The sequence below is a fragment of the Manis javanica genome, chromosome 2 (assembly GCF_040802235.1).
Source record: "Manis javanica isolate MJ-LG chromosome 2, MJ_LKY, whole genome shotgun sequence".
Classification (NCBI taxonomy): Eukaryota; Metazoa; Chordata; class Mammalia; order Pholidota; family Manidae; genus Manis; species Manis javanica.
This window is the reverse complement of record NC_133157.1, coordinates 36694460-36721206: the sequence shown is the minus strand read 5'-3', so window position 1 is coordinate 36721206 and position 26747 is coordinate 36694460. Positions and strand designations below refer to the sequence as shown.

Genomic DNA, 26747 nt, shown 5'->3' with positions numbered 1-26747 from the left:
CGAGGTGATCTCTGGCTAACCAACATTTGAAGTCCACCGCTTTAAACTCCCTTCAAAGGCTCTTTACCAAGTTTCCTTCAAGATGGTACCTGATGGGCTGAGTCTTGGTGTGTAGAGGAGTATCTGCCAGATGCTAAGGCTGGTACAAAGTTCATTAACCTTGGTCATGAGGAATCTTGATTATTTAGAAAGCACAATTATAAATCATGACAGTGTCTTACATAAACTATCCTCCCTTCAGGAAACAGGTTTCAGCCACTAAAGCCGAAGCAGAAAAGGATGGAGTGAAGGTCCCCACGACCCTGGCAGAATATTGCATCAAAACTAAAGTGCCTTCCAATGACAACAGCTCGGATTTGCTTTATGACGACTTGTACGACGACGACATTGATGATGAAGATGAGGAAGAGGAAGATGCCGACTGTTACGATGATGATGATTCTGGGAATGAGGAGTCGTGACGTGCTCCGTCGACACCCCTGTACTGCCCTGCCGTCACAGGCCAAAGGGAGGGGAGCACTGGGGACCTAGCAGTGGCTCCTCAGCAGAAACCTATCACAGGGGGTGGGGAAACAAATGTGGCTCCTGCTGCCTCCCCTTATGGATCTCGGTTTGCTCCTTTTTATGGACCTCTTAATGGAGAGTATTCCTCCACAGAATGTCTGAATTCTTGCATTCTTTACCCTTTCATCACTGTATTGATTCTTTTTTTTCTTTAAACCCAAACTTCTGCCTCACTTCATCTCTACAAAATGTTCCCAGCAAAACACATTTGGTCTGTTTTTAGATTCCTGAGAATTAAATAGTCTTTCATCAAGATGTTTAATGTGTTGAAAGCTGAGAACCTATTGGAAATTCACAAGTGCTGTATATGCTGGGTAGCAAAAGGAAATGGGAGAAAAAAACCCCACAAAACTTTTTAAAAAGCAAATTTGCCAAGGTTTAGCTGCTCATTTGCAGTAGTATGTGTGCATTCATTCAGCCCCAAGGTGGCAAATTTTGGTTCCCTACTTAAAGCTGGGGTACAACAGTCATCAGGGACTTTGTGCTAAGCCTGATGAAGTGTTTCCTAAGGGCACAGAGACCCTTCAGCCTCCAGAACATCATCCTAACACAAAGGTCTCAGCTGAGGAGAGAAGTCAGAATTTGTTTTTTGAAATTGATTGGGATCTAAAGCCTGAAATAAATATTCATACTTTACATAGAACTGAGCACTTGATTGCTATTTATTTTAAAGGCAGAGTTGTTATTCCCCTGCCCAGGGAGTGTGGATTAGTATGTGTGTGGTCTTAGAGCTGGTAACAAAGTTTAAATCAGTATGCCAATATTGGTTGCTGCTGCTGGGGGAGAAAACGTCAAAACTACTGGTGACCATTGTTGGGCAAGAAAATACCTGTTTTATATATTTAACATGGCCTTTCCCTCAAAGCTACACTCTCATCATGAGGATTTTTTTAAGTAGCCAGTTTCAGTTACTCAGTATTACTACTAGGTGCATGTGTGAAAATTCTGGTTTTCAGTGAGCTGCTCATACCAATAATGGTAACTACAGATATCTGAGACATGAGTGGCCGGTTCCTGCTTTCCTCACTGGCTGTGACCTGGACTTCTCTCTTTCAGTGTGTACTCTGGCTATGGAGAGCAAGCAAAAGTTGCACCTGGAGCTTGCCCTGGGCTGGCTCTGACTCTTCTCAGCAGGGCCGAGGGAACTGGCTGCAGGCAGCGTCTGGGAAAGCCCTCACTAGCCAGGGACTTCAGAACTTGGCAGTGATTTTTGTTTCTTATGCAGCCAGCCAGTTCATAGGAGGGCTTTCAGTGGGGGAAAATCACTACAGTGCAAACAAGATTTTGGAAGGAACATACGGCAGACTGACTGCAGCCCTACTTTAGATCCCTGTACGCTAAGTGTCAACTCCTCTTCTTCAGATTGTAGCTCAGAAAGAACCAAAGGGTTGATGAGGGACAGGTAGGATGGATCCCAGGACAGCGTAGGTGATGCTTACTACTTCCTTATTAGCTCCTCCTTCCTCTCTGATCTCAGGGTTTTCATTAGCTTGTCAAACTCTCCACAAACATTTGCTGATTTCCAGCAGCCCTTTCTAGCCTCCAAAGTCGAGTATTAAGTGGGAACATTTAACATACTAAAATTCGCATGGGAATGTTGAGCCTGGTGCCAGAATCTGTCCAATACCCCTGAGGCCAGAGCTACTTCCACCCCTGAACCTAGTAATTCCAGTAGATTCAGAAAACAGAGCAGCTCTTTGTGACAAAACACTGACTACAATTCTCATAGGACACTGGGACTAGCTTCTTATTCTCTGTGCTTTAGTAATGCATCTAGATAACCTACAAATCTTCTACAGCCTAATAATAATGCAGATGACCCGTTACCCACACACAAACATACAGGTTTACAGCCAGTAGCTTGGTCTTAACTCTTGGAGCCCTAAAATTAAGCCTTTTCCCTTACTGCGAAAACATTTCTCTCCCAGGGCAGGCCAAGCACCTTGGCCTTATGGGAGGTGCTATGCTATTCAGCCCTGTCCCATTAGGCCCTGTTGGCCTCTGTTGTGTGTTGACTCAGGGAGCCAGAGCCAGATGTAGGTCGTACCTCTCAGCCCTTTTTGGGGTGTTACTATGAGGGCTGGGTTTGCCTCTGACAAGAGGACAATCAGTTCCAGAAAAAAACCTGGCATATATTGATTTGCTAGCAGGTAGATATTCTGATAGCTCAGACTGACCTGTAAAACCCAGATGCTGGTTCCAGAGCTCTGTCCTGAGAACACATCCTGTGGCAACAGGAAAACTGAGCATGTAACTTTTCTTTCTGGAAGTGGAGATCTCAGGCTGAGGCCAGAACCTTATGAGCACAGCTGTGCTGATTATTCGATGTAACATGAATTCAGAATCTGCATTTTAAGGTTCCTTCTGATTCTAGTGGAGGCCTCTGGATGTTCTTCAGGTCTGTATTTTGAGGCTCAGAAAATATATCATGATTCTGTTGTTGCTTCTCAGTCTCTCCCCCTAACCCCTACCCCCACCATTTTGTATCATTCCAGAGTTCTTTTCTATTGGCCAAACTTTGTAGTCCCTTTATTCTCTTCCCTGGTAATTATTTGCTTATTTGCTGGTTTCCTTATGTTTGGGACATAACAGATTGAAGGGGGAAATGTGTAGCTCTCCACTGAAAATTAACTCTCCATCCCTCCCATCCTAATAAAAAGGTTTACATTTACAAGATTCAGATGCAATTTTCAACTATTCTAAAACCAGCAGGACACACCTGACTTTAATAGTTTTCTTAGCTGAGATTGTAGATGTTTTTCTTCAGTTTAACTTAAAAGATGATAATGCATTTTGTGTTGAACTCCCCCTTTAGTGGTTTATTTTGTCTTTTTCTGCCCATCTGTCTACTAATAAAATGTGAAATAAAATATACCTGTATTGCTACTTCCCCATGGGTTGACCCTCTTCTTTTTTTTCTGTGTTAAAGAAAACTAATAATCTCAGTATTTCCACTGTCTCCTTGCAGATTATGCCCAGGACTCGGCTGAAAAATTAGAACAAACAAAACCCAAACCTTGCTGACCTGCTTTTTACACCATTCTGCTCAGCTCACTTCCTTGCAGAATAAACATCCTCAATCTTACCAGCTTCTAAGAGACGCTATTAAAGACACAGCCATTTGTTAACCTTCATTCTGAAGTAGAGCACAATCGGCCAATACAAGTAGGTCAGTGTGAGGACAGAGGGATGTTCCAGTGCCTGCCTTAGGCAAGCATTTTGTTTTGTTACCTGTCTTCCAAACTTTCTGCTGCTATAGCAGATAGCAGGTAATGGCTCACATAATTTAATAAAAGTCTGTATTTAACCCCAATTGTGGACACTTAGCTTTTTACTAGTAGGATCCCAAACTGGGTTTCATACATCTGATGAAATGACTACTGATCTTAGATGCCAAAAGCAAAAAAGGTAAACACTGCTCCTGGGCTGGTCCTGGCACTATCACAACCAATCCTGAAGCAACACAGTTTGTTTGCTGATTCACTCTGAAGGGTTTATTTAGGTGAGAGACCGCGCCTTGGTCAACACCTGTAGGCCGTATAGTACATACCAGGTTGGGAAACCGTTGTGACACACACACACACACACACACACACACACGTTGGAAAACCGTTGTGACACACACACACACACACACGTTGGAAAACCGTTGTGACACACACACACACACACACACTAGGCCGTATAGTACATACCAGGTTGGAAAACCGTTGTGACACACACACACACTAGGCCGTATAGTACATACCAGGTTGGAAAACCGTTGTGACACACACACACACACACACAGCAGGAGTAAGGAGCTGGACTGGACTCCCAATCCCATGTGAATGGTTGCTTGAAACTTTGTGGAGCAATGTGCCCCAGGACCCACTTCCCTACTTCACAACCGCCCTAACTCACTGGCCATTTATCCCACCACAGCCTTTGACTATCAGTCTTGAGAGTGTATTTGGCTGATGAAGAACAAAGGAGAGGTTTAGCTGTTCAAATTTCTTCGCCCTCAGGCCTAGAGCTATGTTCTTAGTTCCTACTTTGCTCCAGATTTTAAAGTCAGCTGACAGGTGGAAAAGAAACCACCCTGCCCTCGTATTCCTGTTGACCAAGAAAGACTGCCTTATTTCCTCTGTATGGAGTTGTCAGAAAAACAGCTTTGATACACACTGACCTTGCTCTGTGGCGAGGGATTGTCTCCAGCCACATCATTTACCTTTTCATCCCCTGTGTGCTGACTGGGGCCAAGCAAAGAAAGGAACACGATTTAAGCCCACACAGCCACTGTCAGCAGTGTGACCACGTGAGAGCTGCTTCAACTCTAGGAAGTCCAGGGTGCCTGGAATGATAACGAAGACAGCTACTGCCCTGAGCTATCCCTTCTTCATCACAACACTCAAGACCGTGCATGCTCTCAGAACTTTATTAGGTGGAGTTTGGGCTAAAAAGAAAACCCCTGAAACAGATGCCCACCTGGTTCAGGACAACTGGAGGAGAGTCTTTGCTTGGAGATGTGCTCTCATTGAGATGACAACATATCTTTGATTCTCTTTTTTTTAAGGAGAGCCAACTGGCTGAACATCTCTCAGTGCAAATTCAGATTATTTTAAAAAGTCAGCCAGAGGAAGGCATGTCTCTGGGGACTAGACCAGAAGCAGAAGCCCCTGCTCCATGTGAAGACAGACAGGTGCCACTTTCATGTGGGTGGGGGTGGGGTGGGCTTATCTCTGCTATTCCCAGATCAAGATTTGGCAGGAGGAGAACATGAAGAAGGTCCAGTTTCAAAAAAAGAAGGGTAAAGTAGTTACAGGGAAGTAAACTCAAATAACGGTTTACAAAAGACTTGAGATAAGTCGTGATTCTTCATTGGTATCTGACCCCAATACCTAGACTGTCTTAAACCAGCCCTTCCAGACACTGCCCCCAGCAGCCTCTTGGCCAGTGTGTGCGGGGTGGGGGGCTGCACAGAAAGCCTGGAGGCCAGTCAGGAGGGGGGCTTATTTTGCTACAGCAAGAAAGGGCTTGAGTGAGGAGAGCAGACCTAAGAGTAGCAGCTGCGCCCCACTTCCCCAAGATTTCCACCACATTTACAAATACATACATAAATACATTACATACAATGCAAGTCTGGGAGGCAGGCTCCCCATTAGAGGCTCGGATGACACAGTTACATGTCTCAGGTATTCTAGAAAAGGTGCTGGGCTCCAGAAATGGGATCCATGTGTTTGCTTCTGCCCAGGCTAGTCAGTCCTGCCCCTGCCCACCCCTCTTCTGGGTTCAGTTTGTCCAGTATGGAGAGCTGCCATAGGCTGGTTTGGAGGCTTGCGACTTGGGCTGCAGGGAGCTGGGCTGGCTGCGCTGACCCGAGCCACTCTGGTGGGGAGGAGAGAAGGCTGTCAAGGCTGTAGCAGAACCCCCAATGCAGGGCAGGGTGGCTGCCTCCCTCTCTGTCCTCACCTGGGCATCCTGTGGAAGGTGGTGGTGTAACAGCTGTGAGTGAGGCTGCTGGTGGGCAGGCAGGATGTGCAAAAACGGTGGGGGTGCATAACCTGGCGCTGCTCCAGGAGCCAGGGGGCCAGTGGAGCCCAAGGCCGAAGGCAGGCTGAATGGTGGAGGAGTCCCTGCGTGAAATGCCTGCTTGTCAAAAGTCTGCAGGGTAAAGAGACAAGGGTGAGGGCCAGACAACAGTGAGGACTGCACACCCCCCAGCCTCCCACCCGCCTTGTCTTCCCCGCACCTGAGTTGTCTTGTAGATAGAACCAGTCATGTCAGGTAGGCCAGCGGCGCTTGAAGACACGGACACTCCTAGGAGGCAAAGTGGTTGTTTCCACGGCAGCGGGGCCCAGCTCCAGCCTCCCCCGCCTCCAAGGACACTGGGGTAGCCTTGCTGCGAGAGACTCGGGGTGACACACAGTTACACTGGGCCTCGATCCTGGCAGGTAGAGGGGAGCGGGGAGACGCTACCTTTGCCAGGCCCAGAACCTGCAGACTTGTTTTGTGCTTGCGAAGACCCGCTGTAGCCGCCCTTGGTATAGTCTCCCGCTGCCGTCCCCTGGGTCAGGTCATCATAACCTAGTGTGGTGGGGGACAAGAGGCAGCATGAGCTAGTCATGCCTTTCCTGGCCACCCCTCTGCACGCTGGGGGCACCCCTCACCAGTGCTGTAGCCATGCTGCCCGTAACCGCCGGCCTGCTGGAAAGGGGCAGGGGGCACGCTGAGGTTCACTCCGTGCTGCTTGGCTGAGGCTGGAGGGACCTGTAGGGCCAGTGGGACAGGCATTAGTGGAGGAGCAGAGCTGGGGAGCAGGTCAGGTATCCCTGGCTTAGCCTCAAGCAGCAGGTGGTACAACCATAAGGGACCTGTGTTCATTAGTGCAACACATGCTGGAGTTTTTAAAAAAGCAATGGGAAAGTAACCTTGCCCCCAGCCTCACACACTCCTGAAGGCCAGGTGAGCCTGAGTGGGCCATGTCCCTGCCCCCCTGCTGCTACCTCCTGGAGCTGGAAGAACTCCCCCGCAAAATACTCACAAACACGGTGGGCCCATATTGGAAGGCACTGGGCACGCCTGTGTAGTATGGGAGGCCAGTATAGCTGTAGCCAGGTGGGAGCGCAGGATTCAGAAAGGGCTGCTGGGCTGTGTGATGGGCCTGGGACTGGCTCTGCTGTGGCTGAGCCAGTGTGGTGGTGGGCGCAGGGGATGCAGAATCACCTCGGCCAAACTTTGTGACATCACCTAGAAGGGGAGCACTGACTCCAGGCACTGCCTCTTCTCCCCCCAGGAAAAATGCCAGACTGGCTCTGGCAACCAGAACAGGTCTGGCTGCCAGCTCAACAATGGGAAGCCAGCCTGCCTCTCTCAGCCCTTTTGCTCCTGTTTCGACTCCTGGGATTTGCTACAGGCTAGTCCCACGCCACCCCACTCCTCACCCCAAGCAGACTCACCTGAATATGGGTTATTAGCTAGGCTCCCATCTCGGCTGGCAAGGGCTGTGGGCGTAGCAAAGGGGATTCCATAGTAATCCTAGGGGAGACCAGGGAGGCTCAGTCAGCCAGGCGGCCTCACCTACTCCCATAACGAGGGCAGCACGGGCGCTCCAGGCAGTGCCACCCCCTGGGACCAGCTGGCCTGAGGAGACAGCAGGTGCATACCTCCAGAGGGTAGCACTCAGGGAAAAGTCAAAGTAAATGGTGCCCAGTGGATGCAGCAATGTGGCATTCATTCCTCAGCCTCACACAGACGGACAGCAGTAAATGCCACAGGCTGAACCAACTGTACTGGCTGTTTCTATGTGAGAGGCTCTGAAGAACAACTAGGTAAGTTGACTGGATGCTGGAAACCTAAAAAGGAGCCAGCAGGACAGGAAGTACCTAAAGGGTTTAACAGGTCAGGGTAGACCTCAGCACCATCTCTGTCCTGGCAGCATGGCCACTGCAGCAGAGCTGGCGCAGGAGGGGAAGCCAACAGGGCAACTCACAGTGGAGCTCTGTGGAGAAGTGGAGGCCTGCCCAGCCTGGCCCTGCCACCCAGGGCTCTGCACCCTGGCCTCTGAGACAAAGGAAAGCCCCTGCTTTCCTCATGGGCAACACACAGCCCGACAGGAGCCATCCTTGTAAGGAATTCAGCCTCCTTCAGCTTCTGCAGGTTAACCTCTGGGAAACTCACAGCACCGTCAGCCAGAACCCCAGGAGGTGGCAGGACTAGGAAAGCAGAGCCAAGAAAAACACACCAGGGACAGGCCTGGCCTACCGAAAGCCTAGGAGGGGAGCGCTTTCACAGGAAAGCTGGAACTAGGTACAAAAGTAGCAAGCTAATAAATGGCCAAAGGGGAAAATGGAAGCAATGTACCTCAAAAGGTAGGCTCAGAGATTACTTCCTCCAACGCACAAAATGATAAAAGGTGTATGAGGCAGGATGACTCCCAGGGCCAGGATCCCAACAAGATACTCCTGGGACCCACCCAGAACACAGGAGCAGACTCCCTCGGGGCCACCTCCTGCGCTCCATCTCAGATGCCCAGGGCTCCTGGACCAGGTGGCTACAAGGTGACTGGGATTGGGGGTGGGGCCGGGGGGGGGGCACTCACAGTGCTACTTCCAGTTCCCCCAAAGCCAGAAGGCTCAGGTATCCCCAGAGAACTAATGTCCACAGCTCTAGAAATTTGTTATCATGTCTTCAACATCCTTTCTGGGCCCACTGGGGACACAGGTAGCAGCTAGATGGTCCAGCAGGCCTTTGGGCAGCAGGGGGATGGGCTGCTGCTCTGCACAGAGAGAGCGAGCCACCCAGGTACCAGCCTCTGCCTCAGAAATACCTCAGCAGACTGAGAAGAAATCTCCTGATCTGAGAGACAAGAGCTACAGCCACTGGGCCTGGGAAGTGGGGTGATGCCTGCAGCTTCCTCAGCTCTTTGTGGCAGAGGAAGCAACGGCCATGGGGAGGAGTCTGAGGAGAGACACCCACTGGAGAGAGCACCTCTTCTTTAGGGAATAAGGAAGAACACATCCAGTGGAGGGGACACTGCTGTCCAAAGAGTTTTTTACTCCCCAACACAGTGAACGATGTCCTGGGCTGCTGAAAAGGATCCAGAGTCTTGGAATTACCGGACTGAGGCGGCGGCGGCGCCATCAGGAAGGGAGCATGCCTCCAGCAGCCCTCCTGTGGCTGTTCATGGGGTCATCCCAGGGAAGGCCCAGGGCCTCCCTCAGGGAGCAACGGTCAGGATAAAGGGCAGTCCTGGCCTCAGAGTGAGACCAAGACCCTGAGGCCTTGCAAACAAGTGAGGTCAGGCCAGACCCAGAAGGGGAGTTCAATGCTGTCAGCACAAACACCACCCATGGCCACTTCACAGGGAGAAGACACTGAACGGCACTTTGAAGGCAAAAACTATGAAAACTCCAGGGGCAGTCAAGCAACCCTGTATCTTATGTCACACGGTCTTTTTTTTTTCTTTTAAACAAAGGAGTGCAGCTGCAGGAAAAGAAGGACCCACATTTAGTAGGAGGCAGCCCTCTTGGGTTCTATATCCTAAGGGTCTTTAGGTAGCCCAGGGATGAGCACAGGACACTCCATGTGCCCAAGCACACCACAAATAAGCACAAAACAGAAGCAGCTTTCTCAGCTGCCATGCTGAGGGAGATCATTGGGCCAAGTGTTCTTAAGGCCACGCAGGGTGGCAACCAAGACTAAGGGAGGAGGGACATGTCAACGAGCCTGAATCCCCTCCCACCACATCCCACTCACCACTGGCAGCCGTGACTGCAGCATCTGGAGCTCGTCATAGCCATAGATCTGCATGAGGGCCAAACAGGGTGTTAGGGACCCCACACCATCCCCCGGGGAGCCCAGGCCCATGTCAGGGTCCCAAAACAAAGTTAGAGAAAAAAGACACAGGCAGGAAGGGGACCTGGGTCAGCTGCCCTGATGGAGCCTAGATGGGGTTGAAACACCAGGGTGCAAGTGGCAGAGGCAGGCTCAGGCAAGGGGCAGCAGCACCTGGGGGCCACCTCGCCAGACCCTGCCAGGTGGGCAGGGGCCCCGCCATGTGCTCACCGGGTAGGCAGGCAGCAGTCCGCCAGGCCCCACGAGGTACTGGCTGTGCAGCAGTGGAGGCACCCCCTGGGGCAGGTTAGGGGGAGCTTTGCCTGGAAAGGTACAAATCAAACAGAGTTGAATCAACACTGCAAAGGAGATGCCTCAGCTACTACAGTGGGAGACAGTGCTGTTGAGCTCACTGTCACAGGGCTGCCCCAGATAGGGCCATGGCCAAGAAGGGAGGGCAACAGCTCAGACACAGAGGGCCACATCAGGAGGTGAGGAAGACAGAAAGCATGTGTCACCACTTTCAGGCTGTTTCTACGTCAGAGGGGTCTATGGCCAGACAGAAGAAACAGCGCCCCCTGTCCACTCCTGGTCACACTGCATTGCGCAAACTTGAACCAAAGGAACATCTGCCTCCTCAGGACAAAAGAAAGGTCTGGTAGGGCCAGGAGAGGGGTAGGCTTTTAGTAGTTTCTACCAAGCCAGTTTGCTTGGCCCACACAGAGTGCCCAGGTCTGGCTGATGGGTAATCAGCCACACAAAGTGGCCAAAAGGAGCCCACACCAGCTGCTCTTCGGCCCCTCCATGTCACTATGTCATCTCAGCTCCAGAGATGAATGAAGACTGAAAAGATTAGGGAGCTGGGAGCACAAAGGCTGTGGGAATCCTGCTGGAAGGGAGCCTACCCAGACACCAACTCACACCCATCCCCACCCTCGGCACTCGGAAGGTCAGTGCAACAAAGAGCACAAGTGTGCAATGCTGGCTGGGGCTGCAGGGAGACAAGGGTCTTCTGAGGAGCGTGGCTGCCCCCCCACCCCCATGCCCTGCAGCCTCTTCTGGGCACTCTTCCTGGGAAGCCAGGCATGCACCCGAGGGGCTGGCGGGGAGCAGGAAGGTCTCCGGGGCACACACCTGAGGTCGCCAAGGGCATGGCCCTGCTACTGCTGCTGGGGGCACTCGCAGCGGTCCCCCCCAGGCAGAGGCTGGTCGCTGTGTTCATGCTGCTTGGCAGGCTGAGCCCTGAGGACGTGGCACTCGAGGCAGAAGCTGCTGCTGCTGAGAAGGGAGCTGAGGACTGGAGGGAAGTGGTGCCCTCCACACTGGCATGCTGGCAAAACAAAAAAGCCACGACACATGGACGTGGGGCAAAAGCATGAGTACAAATCTCCCTGGCCTGGCACCAGGGCCTGTGGCTCAGGACTGCTGTGAGGGGTTCTGGGCCTAATGTCAGCCCCTCACACTGAAGGCCAGCAGGACCCAACTCATCAGCTCAGTATCAAGACCACCAAAATGCAGCTTTATGACCAAAACCTTCCCCCAAATCCTTACAGTTGCTCATGCTTTGGTGACTAAAAAAGGCACAGAAACCTAACTAATGAGCTCAGACCATCTGAGCTGAGGCAGGTGCCTGCCTCACAGAGAGCAAGCAGGCTCAGAAGGGCTGACTGTGGAGCCTGATCAGCCTAGCCCAGCCCAAGTCAGAGCTTTCTGGGCTTCTTAGTTACTAGGATTTGAAGTCACAGCTGGCCAAGAGACACTCTGCTCCAGAACCTTTCCAAGGCCTACAGATGTCTGCTCAACAAGATCCACCAGGCCCAGACAATGGTGGGGAGAACCACCAGAAGGAGGGCCGGGCCGGGCCCAGGGGGTGGGTGGAAGAGATACATCAGGTTGGGCAAAGCAAGGCCTGAAGAGGGAGGCAGACAGACCAGCCTTCAAAACAGAATGTGTGCATAACAAAGAAGCCTGGAAACACATGGTGGAACTGAGGAACGGAAGGCCCCGGCAGAAAGGGGGCTGCCATATGTCCTGCCTGCCGTGCAGCGCAGACAGCCTCCGCGGTCCAGCCCCACAAGCTGTCCCACCCATCTGAGCCCTGGTCATGGGCCCTGACTTTCCAGAATCAGGCCAGCAAGGTGAAGACAGCTTAAATCATGGTCTCCCGGGGCCTCCTGCTCCTTCCGCCTAGATGGGTGGATCTGAGTGAGGCAAGCCCCCGGGCAGGGTAATGGTCACACTGGCACCATAGTCCTTGACCCAGAGCCAGGCTGACCACCCAAAACCACCTACCACTTAACAGGCAACAACTCTGATCACTGCACCAAGGTGCTGCTGCTCACAGAACCTTTCAACCCTATTAAACACGGGACAAAAAAATTCATTCGCTTGTCTGGAGAGTAGCAGAATCCACCAAAGAGCAGCTTGCAGTCCTGGTTCCTGACTTGCTGGAAGAACTTAGTCATCCAGCAAGCCTCTCCTACCTCCGGCTGACTCTGTCTCTTCCCTCACCTCCCAAATCTGTGAGGGTGACAAGGGGCTGGTGTAACTGGCCTCTGTCCTCAAGATGGTTCACTCAGTCTATCCAGTGGGGCTATGCAGTCAGCTCTTCAGGATGGGCCCAGAAATGCACAGCCGCATCAGCCCGTACACAGGGACACAAGGGCAGGAAACAGCACTGAGATTTCCTTCATAACCTTGGAGTGGGAAGGCTGAACCATGACAGAATAGGAAAAGAAGATTACTGATTATCTATGTGAAAATCAAAAATAAAACAACAAAGCTAGGAAAGATATCTGCACATCACAAAGGGTATTTTCCTAAGTCTCTCAAATACAGGTGCATAGAAATAGACACCAAGGACCTGACAGCAAAATAAACAAGCAATATAAATAGCTTGCCAAAAAGAAATACAATGGCTTTCCAATATATAAAAAAGATGTTCAACCTCATTCAATTAAACACTACACTGACAGGTCATTTTTCTATTAACACACTGGAAAAATACAAATATTCAATTAACATGATTTCAGGAGGCAGTGGAAGATAGGACATTTCATTCACTGCCAGCGGGAGGTAAATAGGTTAAAATCACCATGCAGAGCAATTTGGCAATTTATATAAAATGACAAATGGCTAGCGATTCTACGTCCAGGATACACCCTCTAGACACAGCTGCACCCATGGGCACACACAGGAGGTCACTGAGTATGATGCTGTTTACAGTACCCAGACTGGAAATGGCTCTGGAGTTCCAGTGGTGGAGGACTGACTGTAATGTAATGAAGCCAGGAAAAAAGAACAAAAGAATTCTATGTTTCAAGATAGAAACATTTCAAAGATACACTGATAAGTGGGGGGAAACATTAAAAGACACTATGTATGAATACTCCCTTTTATAACAGGAAAAAAAATTTTAAGGTAGGTGGGGAAGGGGGAGGCCAGAGGAAAAATGACTGTGTATGTATTTTCTATTTTATGAGTTTAAAAAAACTTTAGAGGATCAAGAAAACAGAATCAAACAGATGAAACAGAAAAACCTTAGCATTTATCTTTTTGTATATTTCATTGTTGAACCTTTTAACTACATCAGCAATGTGGCGATTCTATCATACACACAGGGCACAGGACCCGCTGGACTAGGCGATTCTAGCTGCGTTCTCTGGACTGTATGATTTGGAGTTTCCTGCCAAGACCCAGAGTGCTGCTAACCCATGCAAGCAGGGGCGCTGGGTTCCAATGTGCCCTTGTCAGGAACAGCTGGCCAGTGAGCCGGTGTCCCCACCTGGGACGGCTCGTGGTTCTCCCTGGCCAAACGGAGAACACAGACACCACTGTGCTCTTCCACGGATGGTGGTCTGTGTATCTTATGACAAATAATTATGCGTAAGATTACACTTGGAAAACTAGTTTCAAAGCCAAATTAGTTCTGTGCAAATGGAAGCACAGAACTGACCTGACCCTTTTCCATCTCCTTATTCTGCAGATGACTTGATCTCTTCTTCAGAGGAAACCAATTTCCCCAACTTCCTGGCTCCCATACATGTGAACCCCAAACTTTCCTCTCTGCTAGGGGACCCATCGGTCCATCTCTCCAGAAGCCTATCTCCCAGAAAAGGGACATTCTGTTCCTTCCAGGCACCTTTCTTCCCACCGAAGCTTATACGAGAGCCTCCTAGAGCTTTGAGTGAAGCGCCCCCTCCACCCCACTAGCCTGCCTCCTCGCCATTTTCACCACCTGTCATTCTTCAACCCACTGAAACGATGCTCCCAACTTCATGCCTCTAAAAGCCACACTTCAATTACTGTTATGGTACTCTTTGGCACATGAGGACACTTGCCAGCTGGTACCCTGATTGCGCTTCCACCCCTGCCAGACTTCCTTGTTTCAATGTCAGCCTCCCCAGAGGCTCTGCCTCTGAGCTGGAGAAGATGGCCTGGGATGGCCTGAGGAAAGGGGGAACACAATACCTCCTGCCACAACTAGAAACGTCCCCAGAGCCACCAATGGACTGGAATGCAGTTACAATGACTGAGCTAAGAACCGGGGCTGTCAGTCTCAGAGCGAGACGTATGCATGAGCATGCGGAAAACAACATACTCCTCACAGAAGCTCTCCCTTCTCCCTCCCAGCATTCTCTCTTCCATGGCCTTCACAAACAGAAGGTTATCTAGGAACAATGCTCTTGATTCAACTTGACTTTTATTTAGTGGAGCCCAAGCTCAAGTTAGCAATAAGCCTACTCTTCTCTAAAAACCTTGGAAATACCTCAACAAACAAGCCCCAGAAAATAAAATATCCTCTGCTAACGTAGAAAGGTGTCCTGTAACGAAGAGGGAGCTCAGCAAATTCCTGGAAGAAATTCACCACCTGACAGCCCTGCAGATCGCAGATCAGGTCTAAAGAAGCCATGCCTCCACAGAGGTGTCAGTTCAGCAAGATCCCCACCCCCCAGCAAGGGGCCTAGGAAATCAACAGCTCAAGCCATATTTAGAAGATTGAGACGTTACAGTCATGCAATTTGAAATACTCTCAGATACTTCAAATGCGCAAACTAAGCCCCAGCTGCACACGATTAAGCTCCAAGCTGGCTGAGCAGGGAGGTGGGTGAGGAAGCCCAGAGACACTTACTGTGTGTGATGTGCTGGAGGGTGCTGGGTGCGCAGAGGAGAGACCACTTTGATGGGTGGGGAGCGAACTAGAAGACAAAACAGCACTGTGTGTCCATGCCAGCCAGTCACTCCATGGGAAAGGAGCCCACATGTCTAGGTGGACTAGATGTAAGCTTGCCCCATCCCTTCAACACCCATTGTTCCTTATCACCTTGCAACCCCCTCTAGGAGATCCGACGGTTAGCAATGATCTAAAGGGTCGCTCACTACGAGGATTTGGGACATCCTAGCCTGGGAAACCTCCAAAACCAGCGTATGTCAACTATAACCGTCTGCTCTTAATGTAAAAAGAACAGGATAGCACTAAGAAACTGCTACCCTTGGAGACCCCATTAAATCTATGTGTGAGGGAAGAAAGTTCCTATGTTCAACCCCACATGCCAGAGCCAGAGCTTCACTTCCCATCAAATCCAGAATTCTAATCAAATATTTTTGTTCCTGGCTAAAGAAGGGAAGAAGCAAACTCCACTAGAAAGATGTAGGGTCCTCACCAAATAAAACCCATTCTCCTACACACTGTTCTAGTAACTTCAGTTCTGAAGCCATGACCGAAGCAAGTCGAAGACCTGCTCAGAATGCCAGTGTCGTTCCCACTCCGCAGCAGTCACCTGGGCCCACAGCTGGAAGGCGAGGCTGGCTCAGGGGGACCCCGAGGGCTGAAGAAGAGTAGCAGCGACTCTCTGATCCGGGTCCGTTACTGGGGGCCCAGTGCTCTGGACCACAGCCATTACGAGCAGATGAGGTTTTCATGTACGGTGCCTCTGAGACCCCGCCCAGTTAAAACCTATGCCAGAGCATTTCTGCTGAGTCCAGGATGTTGTGCTGGTGGCAGCAAATGGGTTTTATTCATGGGAAAAGCCTTTACAGGTTGCAGGACTTCACTCCAGTGTGCCTCTCATTCTGGGCCCATACTTCCCCCATACCTGCTAAGCTGAGAGAGGGGGCTGTTGGACAGGTCACCAGGCTGGGACAAGGAGGGCAAAGTGGCAGTGTGCTGGGATGCAGAGGGCAGAAGCGTCATGCAGGAGGTGGTGCTGGGCAGGGAGCCCACAGACGGGAGGGCGGAGGGAGAGTCTGCTGCCTTTGGAGCTGGAACGGATGAAGTAGCTGTAAGAAACAAATCTGTTTAGCTCCAGAACCAACTATGAGTATCTGAAATATGTTCAATGTCTTGTGACATGTTAGGCTTGGCTGAGACTATATATATATATATATATAAAGTTACATTCCCCAGGGAAAATGCCCAAGCATGTCGCCAGATAGTCCCTCCTCGGTCAGGTATGACTATCAAAAGGGCACAAGATGATCAGACACATGAGAATCAGGCAAAGATTAGGAAATCTTCTTTATCATAAAGTGTCCTATGATGAAGGCATATTTCTCCCAAGTAGAGTGACCTGACCTTGAGCTGCACCCAGAAAGAGCAAGAGGCTCTGAGTGATACAGGCTCAGAGATATTGTGGGTCTGTTTCCAGACCACCACAATGAAGTGAGATAAATGAATTTTTTGGCTTCCCACATATAGTGCATGTGAAAGCCATGTCTTACACTGTACTGTAGTCTATTAAGTATAAAACATCATTATGTCTAAAAAAAAATCTACAAACAGTATTTTAAAAATACTTGATTGTTCGAAAATGCTAGCCATCATCTGAGCTTTCAGTGAATTGTAAATATAAATCACAGATCACCGTAATAAATGAGAAAGTTTGAAATACTGAGAATCATGAAAATGTGACACAGAGACACAAAGTGAGCAAATGCTCTAAAAAAAATTGTGCCGACAGACTTGCTCCACACAGTGCTGCCAAAACTCTTCCATGTGGAGAAAACACAGTTAGTTATCTGTGAAGCACTAGGTATGACTGTTCATATGAGTATAATGTGATGCAAATTTTCCTCAAAAGGCACACAAGGGTCAGTGAAAGTCTGGTGAGTGAGACTGTCCAAACATTAGGTCTCCCCTTCTACCAAATCAGGGGAACCTGTGAACGCTCACAGCCTATGTAGGGCAGATAGGGGTTGGCAGCCAATGTGCATACACTATGGAGAGTTACACATGCCTAAAATCTGCAGAAAGATTTTTAAAAAAAGCTGTGTCCAACACCTACTATGAAATGCACAGTGAGCATTTCCTTAACATGTATTTGAAAAGAACAACATAAGCAAGCTTATCAATTCCAGCTGCAAAAAGACTCGGTCTTACTGCCATCCACACATACAACTCAGACATGTGCTTGTACAGAAAGCATCATTGTCTTTTCCAGTTAGGAAAAAGCAGCAACTTTTACCCTCCTGCAGGACTCCCTGGGAATTCAATGGAAAACACTCTAGTCTCTTAAAAAGAAGGACAATGAAAACAAACACTGGAAGCAATCAGGGTCATCAATTCTTAGTCTTTACATTCCTGAGGCTTGTGTTTTACTGACAATCTAGTCCAAATATGCCACCTGTTCTTACGGAGAAACCTGATGCAGCCACCACAGATGTCCCTGACTCAAAACAAGACCCCAAAAGTTACCTCCTGAGTCTTGAATTGCACTAGAAAGTTTCTAAAAGATCAAGTGTGAGCAAGAGAGCAAGCCAATGTATAGAGAAGGGAGAGAAAATCTACCTAAAATGCACACTACATTCCAGACATTTCTCATCTCATTATGTCATTTAAAAATCTCCAAATAATCCAGGACACCTCTACATGTTCTTGATCCCATGCTTGGACAAAAGAATGAGTAACTTCTCTGACACTTAAGGTTCTCAGAGCTACCAACGTTCTCCAAGCAGCTCTGGCAGCCCAGCAATGCCAAAGCAGCTCCAGGTGGATCACTTGTGTCGTTCCATGCCTTCATCCCACATCCCTACTCCAAAAAATCCAAAATTGAAAGAATCTTTCTGGCTTTCATACCCAATAGTGGATATACATTTGCCTTACTGAGTAATGGGAAAAAATCACCATAAACAATCCCACATCTCCTAGCCAAGAACAAAAGGAAGAAACAACATTCACCTGAACTATCTCCAGTGACCAATGAACATATCAGAATTAGGAAAAGGGTCCCCTTATTTTCTCCCAAGTGTTTACAATGAGCTCATTTAACCTCTCTTCCTTGCAACAGTCATCAGATCCTGAGGGCAATGAGCATGTCTTTCCTAAACTAGCACACCAATTTTTGCTTCAAAAGTCCTTTACCTTACTTGAGTGACAGCCCCTTGACCATCTTGGAACCTGTGCCTCTGAGCAAAGCACCTTTTAAATTCATACTATACACTGGGGTTGTAGTCTGAGGAAGAATAATACAAGACTTGTCACCTCCTTTTGCTATAACTATGACATTTCTAATAATAACACCAGCGACAACCTACTCACACAGGCATCTCTAGCTGAACTTCTAAACCCTGCCAAAAAAAACTACACCAACAATGGATCAGAAAGTAGCTGTCCAGAGAAAATGTAAAAGGTCTACTTTTGCAGAATTAGTCATTGGCATATTGTTTTCCCCATCACGTTAGCTATTCTCTTTTTCTTTGGCTTCTACCAGCCATAACAAGAACAGTTAGCCTATATACTTACTGTCTATTGTCTGCTGACTTTGACCGTCACCATGTCCATTCTATAAGGAAGAGAAAAGACGTAAGCAAACCCACAAAATCAAACAATAACCCAGAAGACTTTCTACTGGGATTTAGCCACAAACATACGACATATATCGATCAAGAAACAGTGGCTTGTTTTATTTTGTTTCTTAATAAAAGAGAGATGAAATACAACAAATCCTTAATAAATATCAAGGACATGACATTCTGAGAACCAGACTAGGTACTTAAGGAAGTAGTAAAGAAACAACCTAAGACCGAAATCACAGGAAGAAATGATAAACAGCCCTAAAAATTATTAAGCAACACAACGAATTTAGGAATTCTCATTATCCTGCATTTATCACAAGCATTTCTGGCTCGTACATGTTTTATCTCTTGAGTACCACTCATGCAAGAAAGAAAATATTTCCAAATTGTAACATTTATCCAGAGAAACATGTTTTCTCAAACATACAAGGAATTATATTTTATGTTACTCCAAAAAATGGTTCTAAGAAAAAGAGATGTTACTTTGAAATGTGGCTTTTCTGAACTGTGTGAGTTAAGAGTGGGTTATGACAGGGTGGTAGTACCAGAAAAAAGCAGAATGTGAAAACAACTGGTTTGAGTTAACCATAAGGCATTTCACTGGTACAGAGGAGGCGGCATTCTCACAAGGACAACTCAGCTTCCGCAAGCTGAGTGGGGGACACGGGATAGAGTAAATGACAGTGGAGCCTACAGGGCTAAGTAAGATACTTTCCCTAGATGGAAGAAGGAAGCTAACAAATTTCCTTCTTAAAAATATCAAAACTCCTATAGAAAAAGATACACCTTATAGAGTTGTTGCCTCTAACTTAACCCAAATCCAGTATAATTTCTGTTCATAAAATGTGTTATTTACAACACATTTCATTCTTAAAACAATTTGAGTTATTGACAAGAAATGTAGACAATAAAACAGAACTGCTATAAAAAAATGAGTTTCAAGAAGATTAAAATCAAATAAAGGGAAACATAATATACTTTACCAATATATAAAGGTGGGTGGGGAGCAATCAAAGCCCTCCTCTTTTGTCTCCCTTTAAACTAGGGTTCACTACTCACAAAACATAAACACCTGACATTGAACATGTGCATCCTAAACAGCACAAACCCAGACATACAAATAAGTCTAAAAAATGCACCAGACAAAAAGAAAGGGAAAACAGGAAAAGGCAGCCATCAGGCCTTAAGATTATTTCATTCCACTTGAAAATGATTTTTTAAATGAAACAGTGGTCACACTGACACAATGCAGGAGGCCACATTATTTGAGGTGGAGAAATGCTAGGCAGAAGAATGGTGGGAACAAAAGTAGAAAGTATCAAATGGTCAGGAGAGACCAGAAACCTGGCAAAAGAATGATGTGAGCTGTAATATGGGAAGCCAAACAAGAGGTACAGCTAGCTGTAGTTGAGAAGTGATGAAAATGGCAGGGATTTAAGCTTGAATAGTACATAATCTGATTTCTATTTTAGAAGCTATAGACCAGAACTGTCAAACAGAACATTCTGCAATACTGGAAATACTCTGGTATGTGCATGGTCCTGTACTTTAGCCACAAAACATACCAAGTTCAACAATAAAGGCCCGAAGGGAGTTCCCCAAGGTGTCCGCACTCCCACCCAGACAGCCTGCCCGTGCTGTCCCAGATCAATGTCCATCTTCAAGAAACCACCCACCACAAGCCAGAGTCCTTAGTTAACCTTTTTCTTTTTTCTTTTGTTATCATTGATCTACAATGACATCCCTTAGTTAACCTTTTAGTGTCAAGTAGGCAGCCTAGAATCACTAGACAGCTGCGGTAAACATCTATCATAAAATATACAAAAGGAAGGGAGGGGGGAAAAAAACATCTTCAGTTTAAATGTACCAACAAGTATCTCCTGATAATCTTAGAAGGAAAGTTAAGAAAATGTACCCAAATTTCTGCTGGAAAACTCAATTCAACTGTTTTTATTATTGTCATGTTCTCACCTGCTCTTTGAAGTTTCTCTCACTAATAATGCTTGAACAGCTTTGCCTTACAGGAAACTAAAATATTATAGAGAAGACTACAGTCCTCCTACCCCATCTGTACTCCTGTGAACAGTCTGGGACGTATCCTTACATAGTCTTAATACTAAGCTTCTGGGTCTACCCATGTGCTCCTCCTCTGCACAGTTACTTGAAATGTGGGTTTCAAACAAGATGCCCACTGCTGGCAAATTCAACGACCTACAAGGATTCCACTGAAAAGGCTAGACAATGTCTGAAAGAAAATTTCACCAAAAAGCTTTATTTCCCAAACTATACACTGCGCCCTAGATAGTATCTGATACAAGAAACCTGGAAGACCCCTTACCATGACAGTTCCTGGAGCTGACTCAGACGGACTCACAGAGCTTTGGTAGGCAATCCTGCGGTGCAGAGAACTCTGGTCATAGGAAGACGTAGTCACTGGACTGGTGGAGCTCAGTGATGATTCGGTCAGACTGGAGGAGGTGACAGCTGACACTGTATAGGTGGAGTTCTGCACTGCACTAGTTATTGGTAGAGAGGTTTTCAAAGAATCACTACAAAGAATAAAAGGCACCAAGCATAAATTTGTCACTTTACATGGCTTCAGAGAGAACTATTTCATCACTTTGTCATATTCTAAATTAAATAAATACGCCTGTAACTACAAATGTACACTACTGCATTCTTTAAATGTACTAATGAGGCAAATAAAGATTCAAAACAACCCCCTTCCCCAAATGTGACCCACCTAATTTAATTGACAGGCAGGACACATCTTTAAGAATTCTTAAGAATCTTTAAGGAAACCAGATGTTGAGACCATCTTTAGAAAGACAACCCAAGCAAATATCATGTTTCAGCTCAAGCAAATGGAGAAATTTAACTAACAAAATAGAATCTAGAATCTGGGACTCTATACTTAAGAAATAGTCCATTGAAGGAAAATAAGCATTGGCAAAGATGTGCAGAAACTACATCCTTCATAGAGTATAAGCAGATTTAAAATGCAATAGCCACTGTTGGATGGTTCTTCAAATGAGTAACTGTAAGAGTTAATATGACTGTTAACGCCTAGGTATTAAGCTGGCACTTGAACAACACAGGGGTTAGGGCTTGAATAGTACATAAACCCTGAGCAGTCAAAAACCCACAGATAACTTCTCATTCCCACTAATTACTAATAGCCTACTCTGACTGGAAGACTTATGGATAACGATCAATTAACACATATTTTGTATGTTATATGTATTATATACTGTGTTCATACAAGAAAGTAAACTAAAGAAAATGTTTCAAATTCTTGCAAATGTCCAAAAATTTTTCCAACATATTTACTGAAAAAAAACTCTGAATGTAAATGGATCCACACAGTTCAAACCCATGTTGTCTGAGGGTCAACTATATATCCAGAACTGTAAGCACACAAAATTTATAAATGAATGTTCACAGCAGCATGATTCCCAGTAGCCAAAAAATGGGAATAGCCCAAATGTCCATCAATTAATGAATGTGTAAACAAAATGTGGAAAATCTGAAGTGAAATATTATTCTGAAAATAACTGCATACATGCTACAACATCAATAAACCTTGAAAACACTATACAAAGTGAAAGAAGCCAGACACAAAAGGCTACTACATATTGCATGACTCTAGTTGTATAAAATGTCCGAAAAAGGCAAATCCACAGATAGATTATTGGTTGCCAGGGGATGAACAGAGGGACATTGGGAGTGCCTGACAACAGGCATAGGGTTTCTTTTGAGTGTTGGAAGAAAAGTTCTAGAATTAGATAATGTGAATGGCTACCCAAACCCTTACCACAGGATACAGCATCTCCATCTCTATCAGGTTATTTGGTACACTCTATTTTGTTTTACTTTGCAAACAGAGGACTTAATTCAGTGATAACCAAGAGAGGTGGGAAGTTGAGTACCTTAAAGACTTCGAATACAAGTTGACGGGAATCTGGTTACTGTTTTCACTGCTTGTAGCTGGTCCAAATTCAGAGAGAGAAGGTTCCGATCCAAATTCCAAGGCGCCAAATTGAACATTTAACCCTGTGACATCTGCTGAACCAGGCATTTCCACTGCAGAAGCTGGGATCTGAAAAAGCAAAGCTGTAAGGTCAGAAACAGAGGCCAAGGGATTCCAAGACCCAAAGGCCTGTAACAGAACCAAAGGAGCACTAGGTTCTCAGGGCACTATTGTCAGGCCTTAAGAACAATGAGAAGCCAAAGGGAAAGAGAGGAATAGGATTTTTTTGAGAGAGAGAGAAGGGAACGGAGCAAAGAAAAATTTTAAAAAGTAACGGGAGAATGGTGTCACCCATTGCTTCTTAAGAGCAAAGAGGGTAAGGGGGCTGTGGTGGTAGATGACTGAAGGGGGACAGTGGGCCTCTGAAGAAAGCATTATCTGATCAAATCAGCACTCAACCTCTATTATATATACAAGAACAGATTTTCTGAGTAGATCCTGTCATTTTGATTAACAAAATCTCCACCACAAACCTATTAGCTCTAAATATTACACCAGTCACTCAGAAATGGCTGATTCCTCAAAGCAGTAAGCTATGTGCTTCAAAAATACCACATCACAGTTTCTGAGACTTACTAACCCAGCACTTCAGCTAAATGTTAAAATATATCCACTTTCCGGACTATGACTGCCCAGTGGGCACCTACCTTAGAAGCTGGAGGGATCCGCCGCTTAGGAAGCTTGATGTGTTTAGGCTGTGCTTGGTGGGCAGACACAGCAATGTTTTCGACAGTCATGCTGGGAAGCTGCAAAAGTTTGTTCACAGTGGAGGTGCTGTCTCTGGGTGCTGACTCTCTGAGTTTTACATGGGAAGGAAAGGACTCCAACCCAGGAGGAGGAACGGTGACTGCCTGCGTCTGGTGCTGCTGCCGCTGGCTCAGCTGGCTAAGAACTGGGGATGGTTCAGGCTGAGATTTGAAGTCTATGGAATGTGCAAGAGTGGGAGAGTAAAAAAAAGTAAGCATCAATTACTTAAGCACTCAGGCTTTGAGCTCGCTCTCCCACCATCGCTGATGGTGGAGGACTGTAGTCGGTAGTTTCTCACAACCATCTGCTAGCTGAACCACTTAAACGTTCTATGTCTGTATGTATAATGTATAATAACTGGTGTATGATAAATGGAAAAGGATGCCTGAATGGGTTTGTAGCTAATTTCTTATACAGAGAGAACAGTTTACGCTAAAGCACAGGAAGTGGTTAAGAAGAACACAGAGCTGCCATATACATCTGGCCTTTAGTTAACAGAGAATTTTATTTTTTGCCATATGGATTTTGTACCAAACTTTTGAAAATTATTTAATTTTTTAGTAAATAACAAATGTGACACTAGAAAATCCAAAAGGTACAAATACGCATATGATTGATACAAATCACCCTTCTACCCACCCATTCCCAAGTTCACTCTAGAGGCAGATACTATACCCAGTTTCATGAATATTTTCAAAAATACTGTTTCAATATACATACATACCCCCCCACACACACGTCTTGCTTTACCACAAACCATACAGTTTTCAGAGACTGTTCCACATTAATGTGTGAAGAGCTACTTCACTTTTGTGATTACATAGTAATCCAGTACACACAAGTACCAAATTTTAAAGCCAGTACTATGCTAATGGACTCTTGCTATGAAAACTCTATCAATGTAGCATTGTGTTTCTGTGAGACATTTTGCTCAAATGCAAATATACCTGCAGGATCAATTACTAGAACATTTACTGATCGAAAGAGTAACTGTATTTTAACTTGTGTCAAACACTTCAAAATTCCTATCCCTAGTTAGAACACATGCTTTTTCACATACTGTAATACCAAACTTCTATTCTTCCTAGTTTGAATGGTAGAAAATTGCATATAAGGTACCTATTAAAATGAAAGTTAAGCATTGTTTCATATATTTAAGTATTCATTGCCAATAAACTCTGAGCATACCTCTCTGACCATATTTTTACTTAATTGTTGGTCTCCTTGAGTTTTAGTTGCTCTTTTTATATTAAGGAAGTTAGCCCTCTGTCTACGGTATGATTTTCAAATATCTTTTCATATTTTCTTCTCCCTTTTGATTAGTGTTTTGTGTCATATCTAAGAAAGTTCACCTCACACAAAGCATATCACAATCTTCCTATGTTTTCTAGTATACTAAATTCACTATTTATGTTTAAATATTTGACCCATTTGGCATGTTAGTGCAACGTGGGAGAGTTAGGGATCCAGCTTCATTTTCCAGCCAGATATCCAGTAACAATAAACCACCTTTTCACCACTGATTTGAAATGCTACCTCTATCATATAGAACAGAGGTTGGCAATCTTTATCTTTCAAAGAACTCAGTAAATGTTTCAGGCTTTTAAAGCCATCTGTTAGCAGCTACTCAACTCTGCCTTCACAGATGAACATAAATAAAAGATTGTGGTTATGTTCCAATAAAATTTTATTTATAAAAATGGGTGGCAAACCTAGTTGAAAGTTTGCCAGTCCGTGACGACTTCAGATTTCCATCTTCAATGCAATATATTCTTGGACCTGGTATTAGAGGTATGTACAAAGAAGACAGGCTTTATCAAGAATCTCGGAAGAGCATGCTCAAATCTCGTCACCCTTATCACATGTGTTAACACAGTTAACACAGCTGGCCTATAGGTACCATCAGAAATTATGGCTTTTGCAAGATCAGCTCTTGACTCAAGTGTGGGAACATGGAATTTTGGTATATTCTAGACAAAGGATGCCAACACTCGGATAAAAGTTATTCTCCGAGCCTCGAGTGCTTGTACAATGTGGTTAATGTTGAATACTTGCTTTCCCTCTGGGAATCTGGAATAGTGACGTGTACTAGGCAAATGATGCCTATGTAACCAGGCCCCTAATAATAAAAACCATGGACACTGATTCTATAATGAATTTTCTTGTTAGATATCACTTCAAACATGAGAGCAGTCCCAAGTACTTCCATAATAATAAGCCACTTCATTCAGCAGAGAAATATGCTTCCATAGAAATATGCCCAAAACCAAGCAGCTCAACCCTATGGTTAAAATAACCCCGTTAGTGCTTAAAACAGTGAGGCATTTGTGTGTTGGTGGGAAATAGTGGTTTAATGCCCCAAAGTCTATGGGAGTGTAGTTTAGAACACATCTGACTTACACATGATACCCTTTTTATATTATAAACCACGGGCGGTAAGTCTGGCCCAAATCATGGTGGATATATGCAAATGTCAGAGTAAGAAAGCGACAAAAGGATGTGATTTGAAATGTCCACAAACCATGTTCTGTTACCACGCTATTCTAATAGAGTTCAGAAAATGCTGTCTAGGCATTTTCTCCAAGCGTTGTTTCCTTCTGGCTTTCCCATGCTTTTGCACATCTCTTCAATGTGTAAGCACTACTACAACTATTACTATTAACACATAAATACAGAGCAGACTGACTTAATTCAGAAACCCCACAGAAATTCTACTAAAAATAAACATCTGGATAAATTCCTCATTAGTGTTCACAAATCAGCATGCTCTGCTACTGTTTTACATGTCCTTACTAGGGGCAAACACTACAGAAAAATGTACTTACCAAAATGACTAAGGACTGAGGATTGGGATGCTGGGGGCTTGAGGTCCCAAGAAGAAGTGGTTGTGGGGAGACTTGCACTATTCTGCTGTGAACTTGAACTAGAAGTAAACTGGCCCAAACTTGGAGCTTTCAACTGATCCAAAATCTGGGAGCTGGTGGTGTTTACCATTTTTGAAGGTGCAAGCTCTCCAAATCCTGAACCAACGACGGATGACTTTAAAGGAAAAGAAAAGCAAAACTCCTCAGCAGTACAAGAATCACTACCTTAGGCTTTAAAACATACCACCTATTTTCAAATGGCTTTTTAAAACTATAACCTAGAATATCTGAATTAATAAGACTCATCTGAGTGAATGCTACATGAAAATATGACTATGCAACAAGACCTAAGTTCAGCAATCCTTACTTATTTTGATAAAAAGGTTTAAAAGCAAAGGGAAATATTTCCCTGGGTTTTAAGAAATTGATTTTTT

General features: G+C 45.9%; 2 protein-coding genes and 1 non-coding gene across 26 annotated transcripts in view; 1 reads left to right on the top strand and 2 right to left on the bottom strand.

Moving 5' to 3' along the window:
* The window catches only part of UBE2R2 (ubiquitin conjugating enzyme E2 R2), a 94089-nt gene extending 90634 nt beyond the window's left edge, over positions 1-3455 (top strand). For all 6 annotated transcript variants that reach the window (XM_037009837.2, XM_037009835.2, XM_037009839.2 and 3 more), the window contains one exon: positions 242-3455. In XM_037009837.2, the coding sequence (XP_036865732.1) occupies positions 242-461 (220 nt within the window). In that variant the 3' untranslated portion in view covers positions 462-3455. The remainder of the gene's footprint in view (positions 1-241) is intronic.
* A 1510-nt stretch (positions 3456-4965) lies between these two features.
* Positions 4966-26747, bottom strand: part of UBAP2 (ubiquitin associated protein 2) — a 146055-nt gene continuing 124273 nt past the window's right edge. For 16 of the 19 annotated variants that reach the window (XM_037009826.2, XM_037009823.2, XM_037009820.2 and 13 more), the window contains 17 exons: positions 26275-26488; positions 23350-23624; positions 22602-22771; positions 21011-21221; positions 18620-18659; positions 15975-16158; positions 15011-15077; positions 11014-11209; positions 10111-10202; positions 9802-9849; positions 7503-7581; positions 7088-7293; positions 6714-6813; positions 6523-6630; positions 6296-6363; positions 6016-6207; positions 4966-5931 (listed from right to left, as the gene is read on the bottom strand). In XM_037009826.2, the coding sequence (XP_036865721.2) occupies positions 5836-5931; positions 6016-6207; positions 6296-6363; positions 6523-6630; positions 6714-6813; positions 7088-7293; positions 7503-7581; positions 9802-9849; positions 10111-10202; positions 11014-11209; positions 15011-15077; positions 15975-16158; positions 18620-18659; positions 21011-21221; positions 22602-22771; positions 23350-23624; positions 26275-26488 (2346 nt within the window). In that variant the 3' untranslated portion in view covers positions 4966-5835. The other 3 variants (XM_037009818.2, XM_017678895.3, XM_017678896.3) reach the window with 3 other exon arrangements.
* Positions 17236-17318, bottom strand: LOC118970841 (small nucleolar RNA SNORD121A). Its single transcript, XR_005058991.1, has one exon. It is a non-coding gene; the product is annotated as a small nucleolar RNA SNORD121A (small nucleolar RNA).